The 20,000-nt window shown below is 47.5% G+C and overlaps 2 protein-coding genes across 2 annotated transcripts in view; one reads left to right on the top strand and one right to left on the bottom strand.

The window, feature by feature from the left end:
• The window catches only part of LOC132470966 (SLIT-ROBO Rho GTPase-activating protein 3-like), a gene marked incomplete at its 3' end in the record, with an annotated part of 20,755 nt that extends 2,861 nt beyond the window's left edge, over positions 1 to 17,894 (bottom strand). Inside the window, exons 1-5 of the mRNA XM_060069930.1 lie at positions 17,809 to 17,894; positions 15,945 to 16,107; positions 11,585 to 11,647; positions 6,403 to 6,588; positions 2,361 to 2,489 (exon numbers count right to left, since the gene is read on the bottom strand). Of these exons, the coding sequence (XP_059925913.1) occupies positions 2,361 to 2,489; positions 6,403 to 6,588; positions 11,585 to 11,647; positions 15,945 to 16,107; positions 17,809 to 17,894 (627 nt within the window). The remainder of the gene's footprint in view (positions 1 to 2,360; positions 2,490 to 6,402; positions 6,589 to 11,584; positions 11,648 to 15,944; positions 16,108 to 17,808) is intronic.
• Positions 17,895 to 18,635: 741 nt separating this feature from the next.
• Positions 18,636 to 20,000, top strand: part of LOC132470965 (SLIT-ROBO Rho GTPase-activating protein 3-like) — a 13,502-nt gene continuing 12,137 nt past the window's right edge. The window contains exon 1 of the mRNA XM_060069929.1: positions 18,636 to 18,641. Coding sequence (XP_059925912.1) covers positions 18,636 to 18,641 — 6 coding nt within the window. The remainder of the gene's footprint in view (positions 18,642 to 20,000) is intronic.

Genomic DNA, 20,000 nt, shown 5'->3' with positions numbered 1-20,000 from the left:
CGGGGGGGGGAGAGATGGGTAAGGAGCTGGGTGGGGGAGGCGGAGGAGGTGGCTGGGGGAGATGGGTGAGGAGGTGGAGGAAGTGAGTGGGGGAGATGGGTGAGGGAGATGGGTGAGGAGGTGGAGGAAGTGAGTGGGGGAGATGGGTGAGGGAGTTGGGGGAGGGAGGTGGGGGGGGGGGGGGGGGGGACTAGGGCCGACAACTCAGTGAGCCGCTAAAGGCACTTTAGTACGAGGGAAGTGTGCTTCCCAATCCCTGATCATTCATCCCGTGATGGTGGAGTGGCCTACTGGGAGGGGGATGTGGCGAGTGATTTAACAGGCAAACCAACAAAGATCCCACTGCACTCCTGCAGAAAAGCCCCTGCGAAATCGTTGTGTTATGAAGGTGATTTATGAAAAAAAAAAAAAAGGCACAGAAAAAAACAAAAAAAAACAAAAAAATAGGCATGTTGAGCATTGGAAGGTACTCGAGGAGAAAGGTAGAGACTTCCTAATTCCTCCAAAAAGCCTTTTTAAGAAACGCAATTGACGGACTGTATGGATTCTATCGACTTGTTATTCCCCAAAGTATCATGTGAAGTTCAGGAACACACACACACACACACACACACACACACACACACACACACACACACACACACACACACACACACACACACACACACACACACACACACACACACACACACACACACACACACACACACACACACACACACACACACACAGCCCCCCTCGGACTCTCATCTTGAAGTGTCTTTCACTTGCCAACGTTTCGACTCTCTCAGGACGTGACAAACAGAGCCCTATCGTTCTATCCTGCGAGGCCGACCAGCCAGTCATGCACATAATCCAATACCCTGCAGCTCAGCAGGATTTAGGATGACATCGGCCCTTCTCCTGCCAGACAGTGGAGCCAGAAGCCCCATCAAAGACACCCACTAAAGGGATTGGGGTATCTATGAATCAGGGTGTCAGGACGCAGCTCCCCTCAGCCGGCAGCCTGGCTATCTCCCTCGCTCTTCTCTCCCTCTACTCTTCCTTGCTGTTATCTCCCTCACTTTTCTCTCTCTCTCTTTTCTCTCCCTCGCTCTTGTCTCTCTTGCTCATCTCTTGCTCTCGCTCATCTCGCCGTTGCTTGTCTCTCTCATCTCTCCAACGCTCTCCTCCCCTCTCGCTCTTCTCTCCCTCGTTCATTTCTCCCTATCTCACTCTTCTCTCCCTCGCTTGTCTCTCGCTCGTCTCTCCATCCCTCTTGTCGTCATCGCTCTTGTCTCTCTTGTTCATCTCTCCCTTGCTCGTCTCTCTCTCGTTCATCTCTCCCTCTCTCACTCTTCTCTCCATCCTTATTCTCTTCCTCGCTCTTGTCTCTCTTGCTTAACTCTTCATCGCTTGTCTCTCTCTCGTTCATCTCTCCCTCTCTCTCTCTTTTCTTCCTCGCTCTTGTCTCTCTTGCTCATCTCTCACTCGCTCTTCCCTCTCTCAACCTCTTCTCTCCCTCGCTTGTCTCTTGCTTGTCTCTCACTCTTCTCTCCCTCGCTTGTCTCTCCCTCGCTTGTCTCTTGCTTGTCTCTCCCTCTTGCTCGTCTCTCTCCCCTCTACCTCGCTCTTCTCTCTCTCTTGTCTCCCTCGCTCATTACTCTCTCACTCTTCTTTTACCCCTGTCTCTCTCTTGTCTCTCTCTTGTCTCTCTCTCTCTCTCTCTTGTCTCTCTCTCTCTCTCTCTCTCTCTCTCTCTCTCTCTCTCTCTCTCTCTCTCTCTCTCTCTCTCCCCAGTTTATTTCAGGTTCTCAGATCATCAGAGACATCTTTTTTAGTGCTTTGAAATTAGTTTGAAAGGAAGTTGCCGTTCATTCTCAAGGGCTTTAGCACTGTCATTAGCCGTGTAAAGAAGAACTGTTGTGGGAAAAGAGCTCAGAAGTGATTGAAACAAAGGGAATAAAGATCTCAAATACACATGATTTGATCCACAAATATATGCGATATGAAACCTTTCACAAAGGAGTTATCTATATTAAATCACAGGAGTTATCTATTTGAATTCACAAGAGTCATCTGCATGAAATCCCAGAAGTGATCTATATTAAACCACAGGACTGATCTGTATGACATCTGAAATCACAGGACATAACGGTATGAAGTCCCAGCAGTGATATGTAGGAAGTCACCGGAGTGATCGGGGTGTGAATGTACTTTTGAGCGGAGGTAATATGAAGACAAACAGAGCCGCTTATAAACCAGCAGCCGGGAGGCAGAGCAGATGGGGAGAGTGTCCACGGTGACACTCTGTAACACAAACAACAGAGACCCCCAGCCGCCCGACACAAACAAACACGCGGAGCCGGTGGCGTACTCACGTCTATCATATCCGAGACGTCGTGGATGTAGTATTTCGCCACCACGGCGTTGGTCGCCGCCAGGTTCAGCAGATAGTCATTCCGAGCCTTGGTGCATTTCAGCTTGTTCTCAGAGTACTTGGCTTGTCTCTGGAGAGGAGCAGGAGAAGGACAGCAGGGGGACCCAGACAGGATGAGAGAGAGAGAGAGAGAGAGAGGTGTGAGGGGTTAAAGATCCACTAGGCAGGTAGCCTTGTTTCCTCTACTATGCAAGAGGATTTGGCTGTTAGTCTTTGTTACCGTGGTAACTGATCCGAATGTATACAACTGCAGAAAAACATAGGCCCTTTTTTTCAAGGAAAAGATTCAATACCTACAAAGATGTAATGTAAAAAAAGGGATTCCGAAATGGGATTTTTGCCTCTCACAATAGCAGGACTTCTTCTGAGTGCAACCCTTTTCTAAGTTTGAACATAATTAAGACAAATGTGCAGGAACCATTTTTGCTGATAAATTGCTTCCTCTAAACTCCTGTTATCTGGTATAGCAAGTTAGCAAGCAAGTGTTGAAACAGTAGTGAAAATAGGTCAAAGACCTACAAATAGGCAACAGTTTTGCATAGTGTTTCCTTGCCAGCGAGTCTTAACATGTATGTACGCCTGAGCAGCAATTGTTTGATTGGCTGCGACTGACACATAACAAGAGTTCTCATTTGCATCTCAAACCACCAGAATAGAAAAGGCATGTGTGTGTGTGTGTGTGTGTGTGTGTGTGTGTGTGTGTGTGTGTGTGTGTGTGTGTGTGTGTGTGTGTGTGTGTGTGTGTGTGTGTGTGTGTGTGTGTGTGTGTGTGTGTTCCCCCTGGCTTTGTGGGGGATTCACATGAGGGAGATTCTGATGCACACAGCTTCACTCCAGTAGAGAAATCTCATCCACATCCACATCAACCTCACATCCTCATCTGCATAACATGAACCAGGGAGACGATGCTCTTGTTGGGAGACCCAACAAGCCAAAGGAATAGATAACAGAACAGGTCGTGAATTGGCAAAAGGAAAACTACATAAAACCAGATTTGAAAAAAGTCTGTGCCAGCTCAATGCTAAAACTGTGTTTTCATCCATTATTAGCATTTGTCCCCCGCATTTTCCAGGATCTAATTGTTGATAATAAGATTGACATACTGGGCCTTTGTGAAACCTGGTTAAAACCAGATGAGTTTCTAGCCCTAAACGAAGCTCCTCCCCCCAATTACGTTAGTGCACAACTATCTAGAGAAGTAAAGAAAGGTGGTGGAGTAGCCCTGATATCTAATTCTAAGCTTAATTTAAAGCCAAAGAATATATATATATTCAGATCCTTTGAGGTGCTCGCGTTCCAGACTCTTTAGTTTTAGCTGTAGTATACCGTCCCCCAGGATCGTATTCACTTTTTGTTGATGAGTTTTCAGATTTTGCAGCTGATCTGGCTACATATTCAGACAATATTTTGCTTATTGGGGATTTCAACATGTGAATAACCCATCTGATGCCCTCGCAAGGGCGTTTCTGTCCATTACAGATACGCTTTGCTTCATACAGCTCGTCCAGCACCCAACCCACATCGGTGGAAACACGCTGGACCTCGTTTTGACCCGAGGTGTAGACATTTCACAGCTAGTGGTCTCTCCCTACACCTCAGCTTTATCAGACCATTTTTTGCTCACTTTCCAGGTGGTGGTATCCTGCCCCTGCGACGATCAGCAGGCCACTTTCAGCTGTCGTCGCATCACCCCTGGAACCATCACAGCTATGGCAGATAAGTTACCCCGTTCACTTGCTCCTCTTTGTAACTATAGGGGTTCTGTGGAGTGCCTTACTGATGACCCCAACATTGCCTTGTCTGCTGCCATTGGCTCAGCTGCTCCGCTCGTAATTAAAAAACGATCATTGAAAAAACCAGCTCCCTCGTTTAATGCAGAAACGCACACCCTAAAGCGAAGCTGCAGAATCCTTGAACGCAAAAGGCGCTCGACTAAACTTGAGGTCTTTCATCTTGCATGGCACAACGGTCTGCTCACCTATAAGGGTGCACTGACTACTGCCAGGAACGCCTACTTTTCCAGTATCATCAACTTGAATAGAAACAATCCCAAGTTTATTTTTGACACGGTGAATGGTCTGACTCAGAAACAGACTCAGATCGTAGACTCCTCCATCATGGCAGGTGAATTCATGCATTTCTTTGAAAATGAGATTCAATCGATCAGAGAGGAAATTGATGCTGGCCGTAGAACTTGTCCTACACATCCTGCCCCGCAGGATGTGTTGGTTTAGCACTATGTTGGTTTCGGGGGTACGGCTCTTGGCTGGCTTGAATCGTACCTCACAGATAGAACACAATTTGTGCTCCATGAGGGTTCAGAATCGAAGCACTGCAAACTACGCTTTGGCGTACCACAAGGGTCGGTCCTTGGTCCATTACTTTTTGCAATCTACATGCTTCCCTTGGGCGACGTTATCCGCAGCTTCGGAATTAGTTTCCACTGCTACGCGGATGACACCCAGCTCTTCATTCCTGTAGATTCAGGGGACTCGGCCCAGATCCAGAGGGTTGAGTCCTGTCTGGCTGCGGTAAAGAGCTGGATGTCACTGAACTTCCTACAGCTTAACACTGGGAAGACAGAGCTGATAATTATGGGCTCAAAGCGGGACCAGAGAGAATTTGAGGATGTCTCACTGTGGTTAGATGGCTTCGCCGTCCCACAGAGTGCATCTGTCAAAAATCTTGGTGTCCTGTTCGACCCCTGAACTGTGCTTTGACCAACATGTTAGAAGTATAACTAGAATTATATTTTTCCATCTGAGAAACATTGCAAAAACCAGACCAATGTTTATTGCAGCGTATGCAGAGACACTGATCCATGCATTTGTTTCATCAAGACTAAACATTGGATTATTGTAATGCACTGTTCTCAGTACTACCAAACTCTACCACGAAAAGTCTACAGCTTGTACAAAATGCTGCAACTAGACTGCTGACCAGAACGAGAAGGTTTGATCACATCACACCTATTCTTTGCACTGGCTACCATTAACTTTCAGATCGGATTTTAAGGTGCTACTGCTAACCTATAAAGCCTTGCATGGATTAGCTCCATCCTACCTGAAGGACCTGATCATTCCTTATAGTCCTTCTCGGTCCCTCCGGTCTTCGGGAGCTGGCCTTCTTTCACTGCCGAAGGTTAAAAATAAATCGGCTGGACAGAGAGCGTTTGCCTATCGAGTCCCCTTCCTATGGAATAGGCTGCCACCAGTGATCAGGGAAACGGTCTCTGTGGAGCTATTCAAAGGAAAGCTCAAAACGCACCTCCACAATCTTGCATCAGGAACGTAGGAGTGCGAAAACGACACAGATGCGATGTGAAGACCACTCTGTGTTTGTTTGCCCTTTTGTTAATACAGTATACATTCCCACTATGTACTTTTCCGTTATAATTCACCATTCTGTCTGTTCTAGCGTGTTGCGGTGACTGGACTGGATGCCTGGACTCTCCTCATTGTTAACCGGCCAGCACCACATCACCAATTTAATATGATGTGCATGTATTTACCTGTATGTCAATTATGGCACCCATTGCACTCCTGACCATCCCTGGAAGAAGGGATCCCCTACTATGCGTTTCTTCTCAAGATTTCTTCCTTACTCATTTCAAGGGAGGTGTTTCTTCCCCTTTTGGGGGCTTGGGTAAAAGAGGGGTGTCGTAAATATTTGGCCTGTTAAGCCCTTTGAGACTGTAATGGTGATTAAGGGCTATACTATATAAAATTGAATTGAATTGAATTGACAATCGAAGCATCAGTCTTTATCAAAAGCTCAGTTTTCATGTGTTTGCATGAAATCATTCAAAACCAAATTGTCTGGTAGCCTGAGAGGGCGTCTTGTCATGGATGGAAGCCCCGAAACAAAGACCGAACCGGATCCACAAATAAGCGTGGATCGGAGTCAACACATCTCCCCACTGGCCGACGGCGTGCTCAAGGCGTGCTCAGGGCGTGCTCACGGCGTTCCCAAGATGGTCTCACCTTCTCCTTCATCTTCTCGATCTTCCTGGCGGTGCTGCGTCGTGGCGGCCGGTCGTCGTGGCGCAGCAGGTTGACGTTGAGGTCGCCGGACTTACTGAACTGCTTCTCCTCCTGCTTCTCGGCGTCCTTCAGCTTGCTCTCGGCGCTGATGCTCTCCGTGTGGTACATGTGGTAGGTCTTCATCACCTGCACGGGGACAATCAGAGGCATGATGGACCCTCTTCAACATGGAGCCATCCCCCCCCCCCCCATCAGCCATTGACCTGATCACCGTCCCGTTTATATCAGAATGGAAGTAAACCGTGATTGGCCATTGGGAGCCGTTTGGAAAATCTGCCTCTTCTGACATCACACGTGGGCGTGTCCACCTAGATGTATGACCGATAGATGAGCAACGTTTGGTAAAGTCCAGTGGGTAGGCTGGTAGACTGATCTATCCAGCACACATCTAGGTGGACACGCCCACTTGTGATGTCAGAAGTGGCAGATATTCAAAACGGCTTGTAACGGCTAATCACACTCACACCTGGTGTTATAATATGTCACCTTTAACCTGATCACCGCCCCGTTGATACCAGAATGAAAACAAACTGACCTGTTTAGAGGTTTAAGTAATATACCAGGACGGGCTGTCTTGTTAGTAGCTGAATTACAATTATTGAGGATAGCTACATGGTATAATATAACAATAGTCATTCCTACATTTTCAGCTGTTCAAGAGGATTGTTTTTCCATCCTGCCCTGACCCGCCTCCGAAAAACCGCTCCTGATGTATTAGATGAAATCATAAATAGTGAATGGGCTCATTGGACTGCAGCGGGTGATGTCTGTGACCCGTGCTAGTCGGGGTCTAGCCTAGTGACAGCAGCACATCATTAGCATTCCCATCAACAGACAGGCTGCTCATGAGTATTCATGAATGACTCACTCCTGGGACAAAGGCAAGTTAAGTGAGGACATTAAGCAGGCCTGTCCGCCGGCACGCCCAGACTGATTTTGAAAACTTGAATAAAGAAATGTAGAAGTCAAAGAATGTTTTACCAAGGGGGATTTTTTTATTCGTTTTTTTTTTTCTGGGAAACCGGTGGTCTCACATCATGCAAGCTGACAGCCAGCTCGGTCAGGAGCAGTTAGGGTGAGGTGTCTCGCTCAAGGATACCTCAGCTCTCAGCTAGGAGGAGCCGGGGATCAAACAAGCAACCCTTCCGGTTACCAGTCAACCCCGCTCTACCTCCTGAGCCACATGCCGCCCATGTCAGAGCATTTCCTGACACTAACACACAGCCTCTCTACGTCTCCATCTCTATCTCTCTGCTATACACCATGCATACACCAGTCAGGGCTTTACTACAGGGCAGCTTCTGGTTTGTTCCCGCCCCCCTTAGGCAGAACTGGTTAACCCGACACCCAACTCCCATCACCCATCTCCAAGCCTCTCATCTTGACCGCCCAATGCTTCCTCTGCTTCCACCGAGGAAAATCCCCTCAGGCGAGCTCGGCAGACGCACTTCATCCCTTGTGAGAGGACGTGAAATCTTGGCGCAAATGTGGTGACTGGATTTCATGTCATCCTGACTACCTGGTTGGATATCCAGCAGTAGTCCCCACCTCACCCACCTCACCCAACACACCACCCCCTTACCTCCCCCACAGCCAATTTGTCACGGAGGATTTCGGAAGAGGATTTCCTTCCTTGAAATGTCCGTCTGACTCTAGTCTTATAGCCCCATGTTACAACAGACTGGTGGGTCAAGCTCTTCCGTTGTGGCCTCCCTCCCCTCCACCCCCCACCTCCACCCCCCACCTCCACCCCCCACCCCCACCCCCTCCTTCCCCCATCTGTGGTCAATCCATGACAGACCGACCTTGTGAAAAGCAAAAAAAAATAAAGCAAAGCGCTTTAGAGGGAGGTAGCGGCTTGGCACCCAGACCCCGGCGACGATTGGAAAACAAGTCACGCAGCAAGCATGCACGAAGGAAGCGGAGCAGCTGGCCTTAAAACGGCGGTGTGTGCTCGTTTCCCTTGTTGTCGATAAAAGGAGCAGAGCTCACTTTGCTGTTGCCTTTAAACCGCAGGGACCCTTTTATCTCCAGAGTAACCAGGTCCAGATAACCACATGTTGCAATGGGGTCAGGGGAACATCAGCATACCATCACAAACAAAAACTACACTGATTCCCAACCACCCATTACTGGGTGATGGTAGTATTTGCAAACGACTGCCTACGCAGCGGACATTTTGGATCCCCAATGTTGTCCTGGGAAATAACAAAGAACCAATATGGAAAACATTATGAAATACTGACAATGAAAATGAACGGTAAACATTTCACCGTACAATTTCACAAATGAGGAAATGTGTGTGCAATGTATTTATTACATTACACACACCCGTTGTCTGTGCTTCTATACGGACCCAGGCTCAGAGGAACCAGGTGATCTATCCGTTCTTCATTCAGCGTTTCTTCTTTGTTGTTGTTTTTAATGAGCCCAACTCTCCTAGTGAACAAACAGGATGCTGCAGCACAGCTCAGCCTATAAAAAGGGCCGGCTTATTTTCCCACTCTTTGCTCACATTTGAAGTTGAATAAATCAGGTTCTTACTTCAGGCACCGGGATCGGTGCTTTCAAGTCTGTGCTGATGCTTACTGCAGTGGCAGAGGGGAGAGCAACAGTAGCAGCCGCCGCAGCGCAGCAACACTTTGAACCGAGACAACGTTTGAACCGCAGCTTTTTCAGACAGCAGAGCATCCCTCCCTTCGCTCTTCCTCTGCATTACCAGGAGATCCGATGGGATTGTACTGTATTTCTGTCTCTCCGATCCCTGTCACTTGGCAGCAGATACAAGTTGTCAAGAGTCTGTAAAGAGGCAACCGCTGTATTTTCGGGGTGTATTCATTTTAGCATACAATTCCCTTCCTCGGAGGCAGTAACAAAGATCGATGGGTCTTTGATCGTACTATCTACACGAGGGCTTAATGTGTTCAACAAGGTGCGTTGAAGATCCCGTAGCACAGTACCCTCTCAGCTACAGCCAACACGCGCTGCCATGCTTTAAACAGCTTCTTCTCGTCGCAGATCTTTGATCTGAACTGGGCCTAAATGCACCACTGGTGCAACTTGACCCCCGATGACTCAACTCAGATGCTGCAGGAAACACATTTCACACAGCCCACTCATCAACATGCGTGTTTGTCCGACTCCAGGGGAAAGAACACACAACTGGGGGGAGGTGCGAGGCTAATCCCCGGGGTTGTGTTCATTAGTTAAAGATCACACGCAGAATACAACATAATACGTTGGTTGCAAAGTTAAAAGTATGAGCGAGGAGCGCTTGCTTTGAACACGCAGCACACTCTTCTAAGCACGCCGTCAGGAAGTGTGGTGCTTTGAACAATGAAACTCATTTGCATAAACATTTCTGTTAGTCACCCGTTTTTCCCAGACCGCTATTTTGTGATCCTATCCAAACGGACAGATGGCCCTATCAGAGAGAGTTGGCATCCGCGGCGGCCATGCCCTTTGTGAGTCTCCCTCTCGTGACATTGCAAGGATGCACAACGTTGCACAACAATCTCCTCCGCGGCACCTCAGGGAGGATGGGAGATGGCTGAAGACGCCTGGAGGTCGTCCAGGCTTGGGCACTGTGCATCCTTCAGAAAGCTGCAATCTCTGCCCGTTTGGCCCGCCAGAAACAGTGTGTCTGCCCTGTTTATATCAGTGCAGAAAGTAAGACCACTACTTCCTCTTTCTATCTTTTTTTTCTTTTTTGGTTTCACCCTCCTCAATCGTAATGATATAATGTTGAATAAATCAGTATATCGTAGTGTATATATATCAGTATATCGTTGATGTCAGTGCAAAGTAAGAGCCACTACTTTCTTTTCTCTCTAGTTTCACTTTATTTCTTTCTGTGATTCTTTTTATTATTATTTTTTTTTGGTTTCTCCCTCCTTAATTGCGATGATATAATGTGGAGTATTAAACAATGTGCTATCAGCTGGAGTAAACAAAGAGACATTCATGGGGAGGCAGCTTATGCTCGTGTCGTGAGACTTTATGCCCAATCGCTGGGCCACCGTCGAGATGTGGAAGTGATTTGGGCTCAGAAACTGTCCCACTTGGAAAGGAGTGCAGTGTTCCATTCCATCACAACAGTCTGCCACGCTCCTCCCTCCGCCCTCTCTCTTTCCTCTCTCGCTCTCGCTCTATTTTCTCTCCCTCTTATCTCCACCATCACCATCTGAGCGTAAGCCCGAGAAAGCAGCGTAGTCTGACGACGATGGGGAACAGTGGTGGGGAATTGGAAAGGGTGGTGTTTTTTTTGGATAAAAACAAAAAGTTGGAAGAGGAATGAGCAGGGAGGGGAATTGGAAATGGATGGAGTGATCCCGTTTAGAAAGGAAAACGTTTCTCAACAAAACATAACGTGCATATAATAGGAGAAGATCATACTTTATTAATTAATCACAATGCTATGATATAATATAATGACAAGACAATACATACATTAGGCCCAGACTAAGTCCCGATAGAGTGTGTGTGTGTATGTGTGTGTGTGTGTGTGTGTGTGTGTGTGTGTGTGTGTGTGTGTGTGTGTGTGTTTATGTGTGTGTGTGTGTGTGTGTGTGGGTGTCTCTTAAGGTGTTTGTGTACATGTGTGCATGCGTGTGTTTGTCTAAAGGTGTTTGTGTATGTGTTTGTCTGTGTGTATGTGCGTCTAAAGGTGTTGTGTGTGTGCGTCTCACTCTATCTAAAGGTGTTTTTGTGTGTGTGTGTGTGTGTGTGTGTGTGTGTGTGTGTGTGTGTGTGTGTGTGTGTGTGTGTGTGTGTGTGTGTGTGTTTGTCTCTAAAGGTGTTTGTGTGTGTGTGTGTGTGTGTGTGTGTGTGTGTGTGTTTGTCTCTAAAGGTGTTTGTGTGTGTGTGTGTGTGTGTGTGTGTGTGTGTGTGTGTGTGTGTTTGTCTCTAAAGGTGTTTGTGTGTGTGTGTGTGTGTGTGTGTGTGTGTGTGTGTGTGTGTGTGTGTGTGTGTGTGTCTATCACTAAAGGTGTTGGGGTGTGTGTGTGTGTGTGTGTGTGTGTGTGTGTGTGTGTGTGTGTGTGTGTGTGTGTGTGTGTGTGTGTGTGTGTGTGTGTGTGTGTGTGTGTGTGTGTGTGTGTGTGTGTGTGTGTGTGTGACTCACCGTGTACAGTTCGTTTGTCACCTTCACCAGCTCCTCATGCATCTGGATGCCTATGTCTTTACTCTGCAAGAAAATGAAAACCACGCAGTCAGCGATCAGATGGCTCTAGTTTAGTTCCATCATGTGCAGCTCAGATGAGATGAAATCATGTGTCGACCACACATATAATCTGTTGTTATTGAAGCATTAAGGAGCTCTCACAATGTTACCACTTTTAATTTCCTATGGTTCCACTTCAAAATGGAGCCCCTGGTCCGTGTGCGTGTGCGTGTGTGCGTGTGCGTGTGCGTGTGTGTGTGCATGTGTGTGTGTGTGTGATATCCGTGAGTGCCGGATAAGATCAATAATATTCTAAGATGAAAAAAGTCCCACTTTTATCTTTTGATCCTCACAGGGAGAAGCACGTTGTTTGGACCATTCTCCCCTCTCAATCAATTTCCTGTGTTTTGTTCAGTTTATTGTTTTTATTGGATGTAACCCACACTAGAAATCGCCTCGTTGGTTCAAAAGTAATCGCCTAAAACACACTTCAAGACATTGAATAGCTTGTTGTCTGCTTGTCTGAAAACTCGAGAACACACTAATCAAGGGATTTGTAGGTGAGACAAGTGACTCAGTGTGACTCTCAGAGGAAATAGATAGCGAGTGAGAATTGAATTGTGTGATCAGTGTGGTTGACAACCTTTCATTATGATTAACTAGTGCTGCAGATATTGCTAAGATAAAGAAGCACAGCTCTCCTTGAAACATTCAAATGCCCAACTTATAACACTTTTATGTCACTTGCATCACCTTGTGAATAGCAAGGCTATTGTTGAGTGTCACTATATATCATATTTTCCACACTCTTTGGATGTAATCTGGATGTTTCCGTGGCTTCCTACAGCATCTCTAGAGATGTTAAATATGTGTCCTTAAAGAGTCGCAAGGGCAAATCGAAAAATATACAGCCTGCAAATCTCTCTCTGAAACACACACATTTAAACTCAGGTCTCACAGACACACACATGTACGCAAGCAGGCACACACACACACACAGACACTAAACTGATGGACAACCAGCCCCTTTGCTCACTGTTGGCAGGCGGATTAGCAGACAGAAGATGAAAGCTGAAATATTTGTACACACCCTGTTGCACCACGATAACAGAGCCTGTAACGACATGCTAACGTCAACTCCCAGGCTAAGCGGCACGATTATACAGAGCGAGGAAGGAAACAGCAATCGGTAGCAGCAGGACATTCAGAAGGTCCTTCAAATCAAGAAGACGGTCTAGAAGATACGCCACGGTGGAGAGCAAGCAGATCGTTGGCAGCGCAAACCTAACCACAAACCAAACCGGAAACCGAGTCAACCGACCACAAACCAAACCGTTCACCAACCGCAAACCATACCATTAACCAAACCGTAAACCAAACCATAAACCAACAGACAAACAAAACCATTAACCAACCGCAAACCAACAAAAAACAAACCATTAACCAACCGCAAACCATACCATTAACCAAACCATAAACCAAACCATAAACCAACAGACAAACAAAACCATTAACCAACCGCAAACCAACAAAAACCAAACCATTAACCAACCGCAAACCAAACCACAAACCAACCGCAAACCAACCACAAACCAAACCACAAACCGACCACGAACCATACCATTAACCAAACCATAAACCAACCACTAACCAAACCATATACCAACAGCAAACCAACCGCAAACCAAACCACAAAACAAACCACAAACCAAATCCCAGAAAGCCAGAGAGGACTTTTCTTAAAAAGCCATATAGGAAATAAATGATACTTTAAGGAATGTTTCTAATTGGGGAATGTCCTCTGGTGAGGAAGGGAAATCTGCAAGCATCGGCGCTCCTGAAGGCTGACGGACTGGGGGGCGTACTGCAGAGACTCTGGGAAGAGGCTTTGCACGCCTGGAATTCATCCCTGTGATGCAATTCCTACTGCAATTCCTCCGATTCTACTGCTGGGCTCCAGGGAAAGAGTGCGATGTTTGAAGTGCCTCGATTTCACCACCTGGTCTGATGTTGATGAACCATTTCAAAATCGACCCGTTTCTGAGTTTCCACTCGGGTTGTATGATCGATAGATCTATCGACCAGCTGACCCAGTGGACTTTAGTGACAGGTATATTCATCAAATAGATGATGGACCGAAGATCACCAGGGTTGATTTGTTAATCGCTTATAATGGCGAATCAACAGCCCACCCAGTGGTAGCACGGGGCTCCTTAAACCCAAGAAGGAAACTTTGTGAAGCACCACACTTATGTGAAGAAAGAAAGTGAAGCCCATGGTCGCACCATTCTCACGATTACTAATATTACACAGGATTACATTATTCTGACAATCACCTTTCGAAACCTGCTGCACTTATTCCTCAGCATGCCTCAACGTCAGAAAGGCCAGGAGGTAGCTATGCAACCGTGCTGCTCCATGTCTCTCAATGTCCTTGACTGACTCGCCTAATCAGTGCCAGCGAGGGGCCCTAACATTTAAAACATCAGCAGGTCATGCCTCTTAAGCCGTCCCGTTCTTTTTTACTTCCCTCTTATTCAATAAGGAAAGATTATATGTCCCCTCAGTTGCACATGCACTGAGTGTAAAGTATGTACCCTGTAAGCACGCGACTATAGACCGCATCGTACATAAGCCACACTTGCTAACACCTCAGGCTTGACAAAAACAATCCTGTATAAAGGCTGCACCCGTGTAAAGACTGCAGTGACAAACGCCCAATTTATAGTACATCAGTTCATATCCGAAGGCCTTCACGTGTGGCTGAAAAGACACTCTTGATTTGAGCTTTATTTCAAGTGTTGTGCATTGAAAAGCTGCAGCATAACAAAACAGTGAGTCAGGGAAAAGCCTTTGAACTTTTTGAGACCTTAAGATTTGATTTGAAGATTGGCAGGACAGAGTCATAGGAAAACACGCAGGGCTCCAGACTGAAATGTTTGCAATTATGGTACTACAACAACGCAGAACATAATCCAACCAACCCTCCACACACACACACACACACACACACACACACACACACACACACACACACACACACACACACACACACACACACACACACACACACACACACACACACACACACACACACACACACACACACACACACACACACACACACACGTTGAACTCGGCCTGAATGTCCGTGTGCGTCCCCGCTCCGGGAGGGCCAGCAAGGTGAAAACAAGGTGCCGGTGTTTTGGTAAGACCTCAGTCATGTGCGCTATGTGCTGACGCTGGGCCAAAAAGCTGCTCACACCGGTGATGGTTGTGAGGCCTTGGTACAAGGCAGAGGGGAGTTGGGTGGGGGAGGGGGAGGGGTGGTGGTTCGAGTCCCATGTTTTCCCCAGGCTACCACTGCTTCTTTGCAGCCCACATGGAACTCATTCAGCGCCTGACACCTCTTACTGAAGCCATGTGTGCAGAGGAGAAGGACGCTAATACGAAAGCTCAGGATTCCAACGTTCACTCCGAGATGTAAATATGCCGGTGATGGCCCGGCCCCAAAAAAAGTAGGCGATCTGTTTTTTATTTGAAAAAGGCTTCATCGGCTAGCGTGCTCTCCAGATGGTTAGGTTGGAAAATGTGCGGAATAAGAGTGAAGCAGGGAAAACGAGGAAATATGTTTTTGTCACTTAATACGACTCTCCCGTGGCTAGCGCATTGGCTCCCCGAGCTAACACGCTACCTGTGTAGCCATAAATCCCAGCAGCGTGCGTAGCGAACCAAGTTTGATTGCAACCTTCGCTACACGTTGTTGACACTACTTTAACTCAATTCCTTTCCTGTCTTTCGACTCTTTTGCTCAAAAGGCAAATCTACATGCAACAAAAATGCTACACCCCTCAGAAAAATGCTACACTCCTCTGTGTATCAAAGCCTAAACGCTAAACTGCCAAGCCCAATCCACCAAGTTCTACGCCAATGCACCTTAATTGTTATTCCGATGCTTACTTTTAGCATCAGAAGTTGGAAAAAATCCAAGGTTCATAGAAAGTGAAAATTCAGCCGCCATGTTTTTCTCTCCCGTTTTCTCTCCACTTCGACAATGCACCAGCTGATTTCACTCTGGGTGATTTTCCCTCCAGCTGCACCTCTCACTGGTGCTAATTAGCACATCCAGATGGTGGTCTCAGAACAGGGGGAGACGTTGACTTTGTGAACTCTTAACGTTTCGGTAAACTTGATGCGATGAATGTGGGCACCAGTGTTGCCAATTTGCCGACTTTGTCATTAGATTTGTTGACTTTTGACCATCTCCGGCGACTTAAAACGTGTCTGGCAAATCTGGTGACTTTTTCGTGTGTCTGGCTACCTTCTTGAAGAGCCGGATGACGTCCTCGCTGATCTGGGCCAGGCGGACGATGACGTTGTTGGTGTAGATGTCGTTGAGGGTGGCGTGGTCGCGGCTCTCACGTCGTGTCTGGTTCAGGACCAGGTACCAGCAGTTCACCGACGACAGCAGGTGCTGGTCCTTCCTGGGTCAAAGAAGGGGAAAGGGTCAACACAAGACAAGGAAAAACGAAAATCGAAGGCTGAGTAAAAAGAGGAAAATAAAACGTGCTTGTGATGAGATTCCTTCGTCGTTCTGTGGCTTTTAATGTTTGGCTCTCATCTATAATCCATGGCTGCTTCTCTGCATGTTTTGCTGTTTAAAAACCGTTCATTTTGGGTGCAGCTACGAACGTGTTGCCTGCATGGAGTAGGACAACCCAGAGATAAGCTACGTTTGGCACTCTGTGTCGAGATTCCAAGTGTCGGCCTGATAAGTCGGCACTTACGACACATAACACCACATATAACACCTACACACACACGCACACACACCTTGAACCGACGTCAGTGGGAACAGCATCTCAACATGAAGCTGTGAGCTGTGAGGGTGAATAAGGACAGGAGGCATAATGAAGGAGAGAAACATCGAGAAAGAAAAAAAAGGGAAAAGAGAGCGAGAGATAAAGACAGAGAGAGTCGAATGGGGGGGCTTGGGATGAGCAGCAACATCAAAGAACATCCCTTCAGAGGGTCTGCGGAACACTAATCTCATCTAATGAAGTTGATATCTGGCTGCTCCACAGTGTGTGTGTGGTGTTCTCTCTCTCTCTCTCTCTCTCTCTCTCTCTCTCTCTCTCTCTCTCTCTCTCTCTCTCTCTCTCTCTCTCTCTCTCTCCTCTCTCTCTCTCTCTCTCTCTCTCTACTCTCTCTCTCTCTCTCTCTCTCTCTCTCTCTCTCTCATAAAACCATGCCACAGCTCTGCTGGGTAGCTAGGGCTCTTCCCCTCCCTCCCTCACCAGGATTGGGTGAGGGATGGACTGGTTCACAACCTTCGTGTCTGTCTATTTATTGCGCTAATGCCCCGTCTGGCCATTGTAACGGCCTCTTTAAAGCTGTCCAGAGGTGTGTGGACGGCAATGACTTTGGTACGGGAAGATACGTCACTGCAGTTTAAGAGGAAACCATTAAAGCCACTCATTAAACCATAACCAAGATCTATTAGCAGCAGCTCCACTCTCTGTATTAATAGAATGATTAAATCCAACATTAATTTGCTCTTTCCACTCCTGGCACAACACCACAGCAAAGCAGCAGTGGACTTAGGATCTCTCTCTCTCTCTCTCTCTCTCTTCTCTCTCTCTCTCTCTCTCTCTCTCTCTCTCTCTCTCTCTCTCTCTCTCTCTCTCTCTCTCTCTCTCTCTCTCTCTCTCTCTCTCTCCACTCTCTCTCTCCTCCACTCTCCTTCCACTCTCCTTCCACTCTCCCTCTCTCTTGCTCTCACCCTTCTTTCCCTCTCTCTGTCTCTCTCCCTCACCCCTCTCTGTCTCTCCCTCTCCCCTCTCTGTCTCACTCTCTCTCCCTCCATGTCTCTCTCCCTCTCCCAGGGGTGGCCTACTTCTGTTTCTAACTCTGTCTTAACAGGCCTCATGGAGCACCCGTGCTGTGCTTCACTGACCTATCCTCCTATTGGAGACACAGCTCCTTGGAGTCTACTTGCCATTTATGGATGAGAGACCTAGGGAACAGGCACTAACTGCTAACCTTGGCTAATCCCCAGCATGTGGCTGGACAAGGCAGAGGCTCTACTCCGGAGCAACATTCCCTCCATCACGCAGTCACACCTCGGATCTCACTCCTCCACCTCCACCTCCTCCTCCTCCTCCTCCTCTTCCTCCTGGTCTAACATGGCGCCTAGTACCAGGGGTTCTGCTGGAGCGTGGTGATGCTGAGGACGGTCAGAGAGCGGCTGCTGCCGCAGAGTGCTGATCATGACGAAGATGCAGGATTTCAATCCCAACCCCATCGGTTTGACAAGCAACTGCAGGGATAGCATGCGTGTGCATCCCGACTGATGTAACACGATTTTAAAAAATCCAGACAAAATTATGTTGATAGGCGAATACTGCCTAATTAATTAGACAGTATTATTTAGTATGAGTCATTAGTTGACATTTCAGTGCATACTGATTGCAGCAGAGAGTGTGGAAGGGGTTAAACGCTATTGCCAGAGTGAGACAACCCCCCCCGCCACTGGCAGCCTTATCCCCCAGCCTCCGGACACTGAGCAGCTGGTAATTAGCTCTGCGTACAGGAGCGTCTCTGGAGTCTAGCTAGGGCTAATATTCTACTCTAAAGCCTTCCAGTCCGTTTTGGCTAACTTCCTGTATGCATTTACAGTGAGGCCTCCCCTTCCTCTCCCCCAGGTCCCGTAAATGGGCGGGTCTTGCAGGACTCTTGTCTTTTCATCCTGGCAGCTCTCTCTTCTGCAGCACTTTGTTTGGGGCTTGGCTTGTTTTGGGTGGTGTAGTCGTTCCTGGGGGCACGGTAATCAGTCGCTTCACCTGTTTCGCCGGTGCAGTGAGCACTGCAATCTTGATAAGGACCACCTCTTTGTGGAATTCTGTCTCGTGATTGGAGAGAGTGGGAGCGTATCCAGAATCTTGATTCTGTGTTTACTGCAAGAGCGAAGGGACTTCGAGACCCGTGTTACCGTCCAAACAATATATTCAGGATGGCTGTCAGATGTAGAGAATAAATATTGTTTACAGCGCCTATAAGTCTTTTGAAAGTGAGGGGCCCTAACATTTGGAAAGTGGCGTGGCCACCTCCTAGTCAATAGTTGTACACGATATCTGTCTGTCTGAATATATATATATATATATTATATACACATACACACACAGAACAGTACAGGCGCCTTGCCTCGCTATACAGTACGTCTCCAGAGTGCAGGGCTGATGGCAGTGAGTCAGTGAGCTTCGAAAGGGCTGTTTGTGTTTTCCTCGCGCCTGTGCACGCAGGCTATCGTTAACATGCAGGGGACGAGCTATAAGCCACGAGCCTCCAGAGAGCTGGGTGAGGGGTGAGCTGGGGGGGGGGGGGGGGGGAGGAAGAGGGGGTAGGAGGGAGAAGGGGAGAAGGAGAAACGGGAGAGGATAAAGCGATGGAAAAGGCAGAGACAAGGCACAGTCGGTTTCCTGTTTTTTTCGGAGCATTATTACATTTTCAGGTTATTTGCTATATCAAATACACCGCCACGTATAAACGTGCATATGAGATTTTTCCCAAGAAAGAAATAAGAAAGAGAAAAGCTGCAAGGCAAACAAAGATAATGGCTTCTCAAACCCAAGAGATGTGACGCTAAACATTCTCCTAAACTGTTTAAGAGGAATCATCGCCTTCATAATCGCATTCTAGTTTTTTCAGAAGGAGGCCTACAAGATGCGAGAGTAAACAGAACATCAGATGTAACCATTATGTGGAGGCCCCTCAGCAAGGCTAAATGTTATTTACAGTGGTGCTTTGGTTGGATCGCGGTTGTGTTTAATGCACCGTCGGAGTCTGATGTGAATCGGAGGCGGCATTTGAAGGAAGACGAAGGAGGGAGAGTGAATACATCAGAGCAGACCGGGGCCGAGGGGAGGGGCCGTAATCCCCCAGCACGGGGCCTGCTGGCCGCTGCTTATCAACGCCACAGCCAAAGAAAGGGCAGAGGAACTCCAAACGCTGAATCAAAAGGCTGAGGGCACGCCAGGGACAACAGGGACACCGCCTCGGCCTCCAGCGTTTGGCTGTTTTAATGCGTTTCCCAAAGCTTAAAAGCAAAGCTACAAATACGCTCCACTGCGGGCCGTTAGAAACAAAGAGAAAAATGAAAGTTTTGTGAAAAGGTTGCGTCGCTTAAGGAAAAAGCGGCATATGGACACAAATCCAACTACAGGCGGCGGCTGGTGTGCGCTGCTAAGCCTAAATGAGTTGAAAATTGTCTGTCAGGGAAGGCAAAGCTACAGTAATTACTGTGCGCTGACATATTTGGAACAGAAACATTGTGCAGGTTCAATGTAGAGTGTCTCAAAACATCGGAAACGGAAGAAAG

The sequence above is a fragment of the Gadus macrocephalus genome, chromosome 13 (genome assembly GCF_031168955.1).
Source record: "Gadus macrocephalus chromosome 13, ASM3116895v1".
Classification (NCBI taxonomy): Eukaryota; Metazoa; Chordata; class Actinopteri; order Gadiformes; family Gadidae; genus Gadus; species Gadus macrocephalus.
This window is presented reverse-complemented; position numbering and strand designations above follow the sequence as displayed.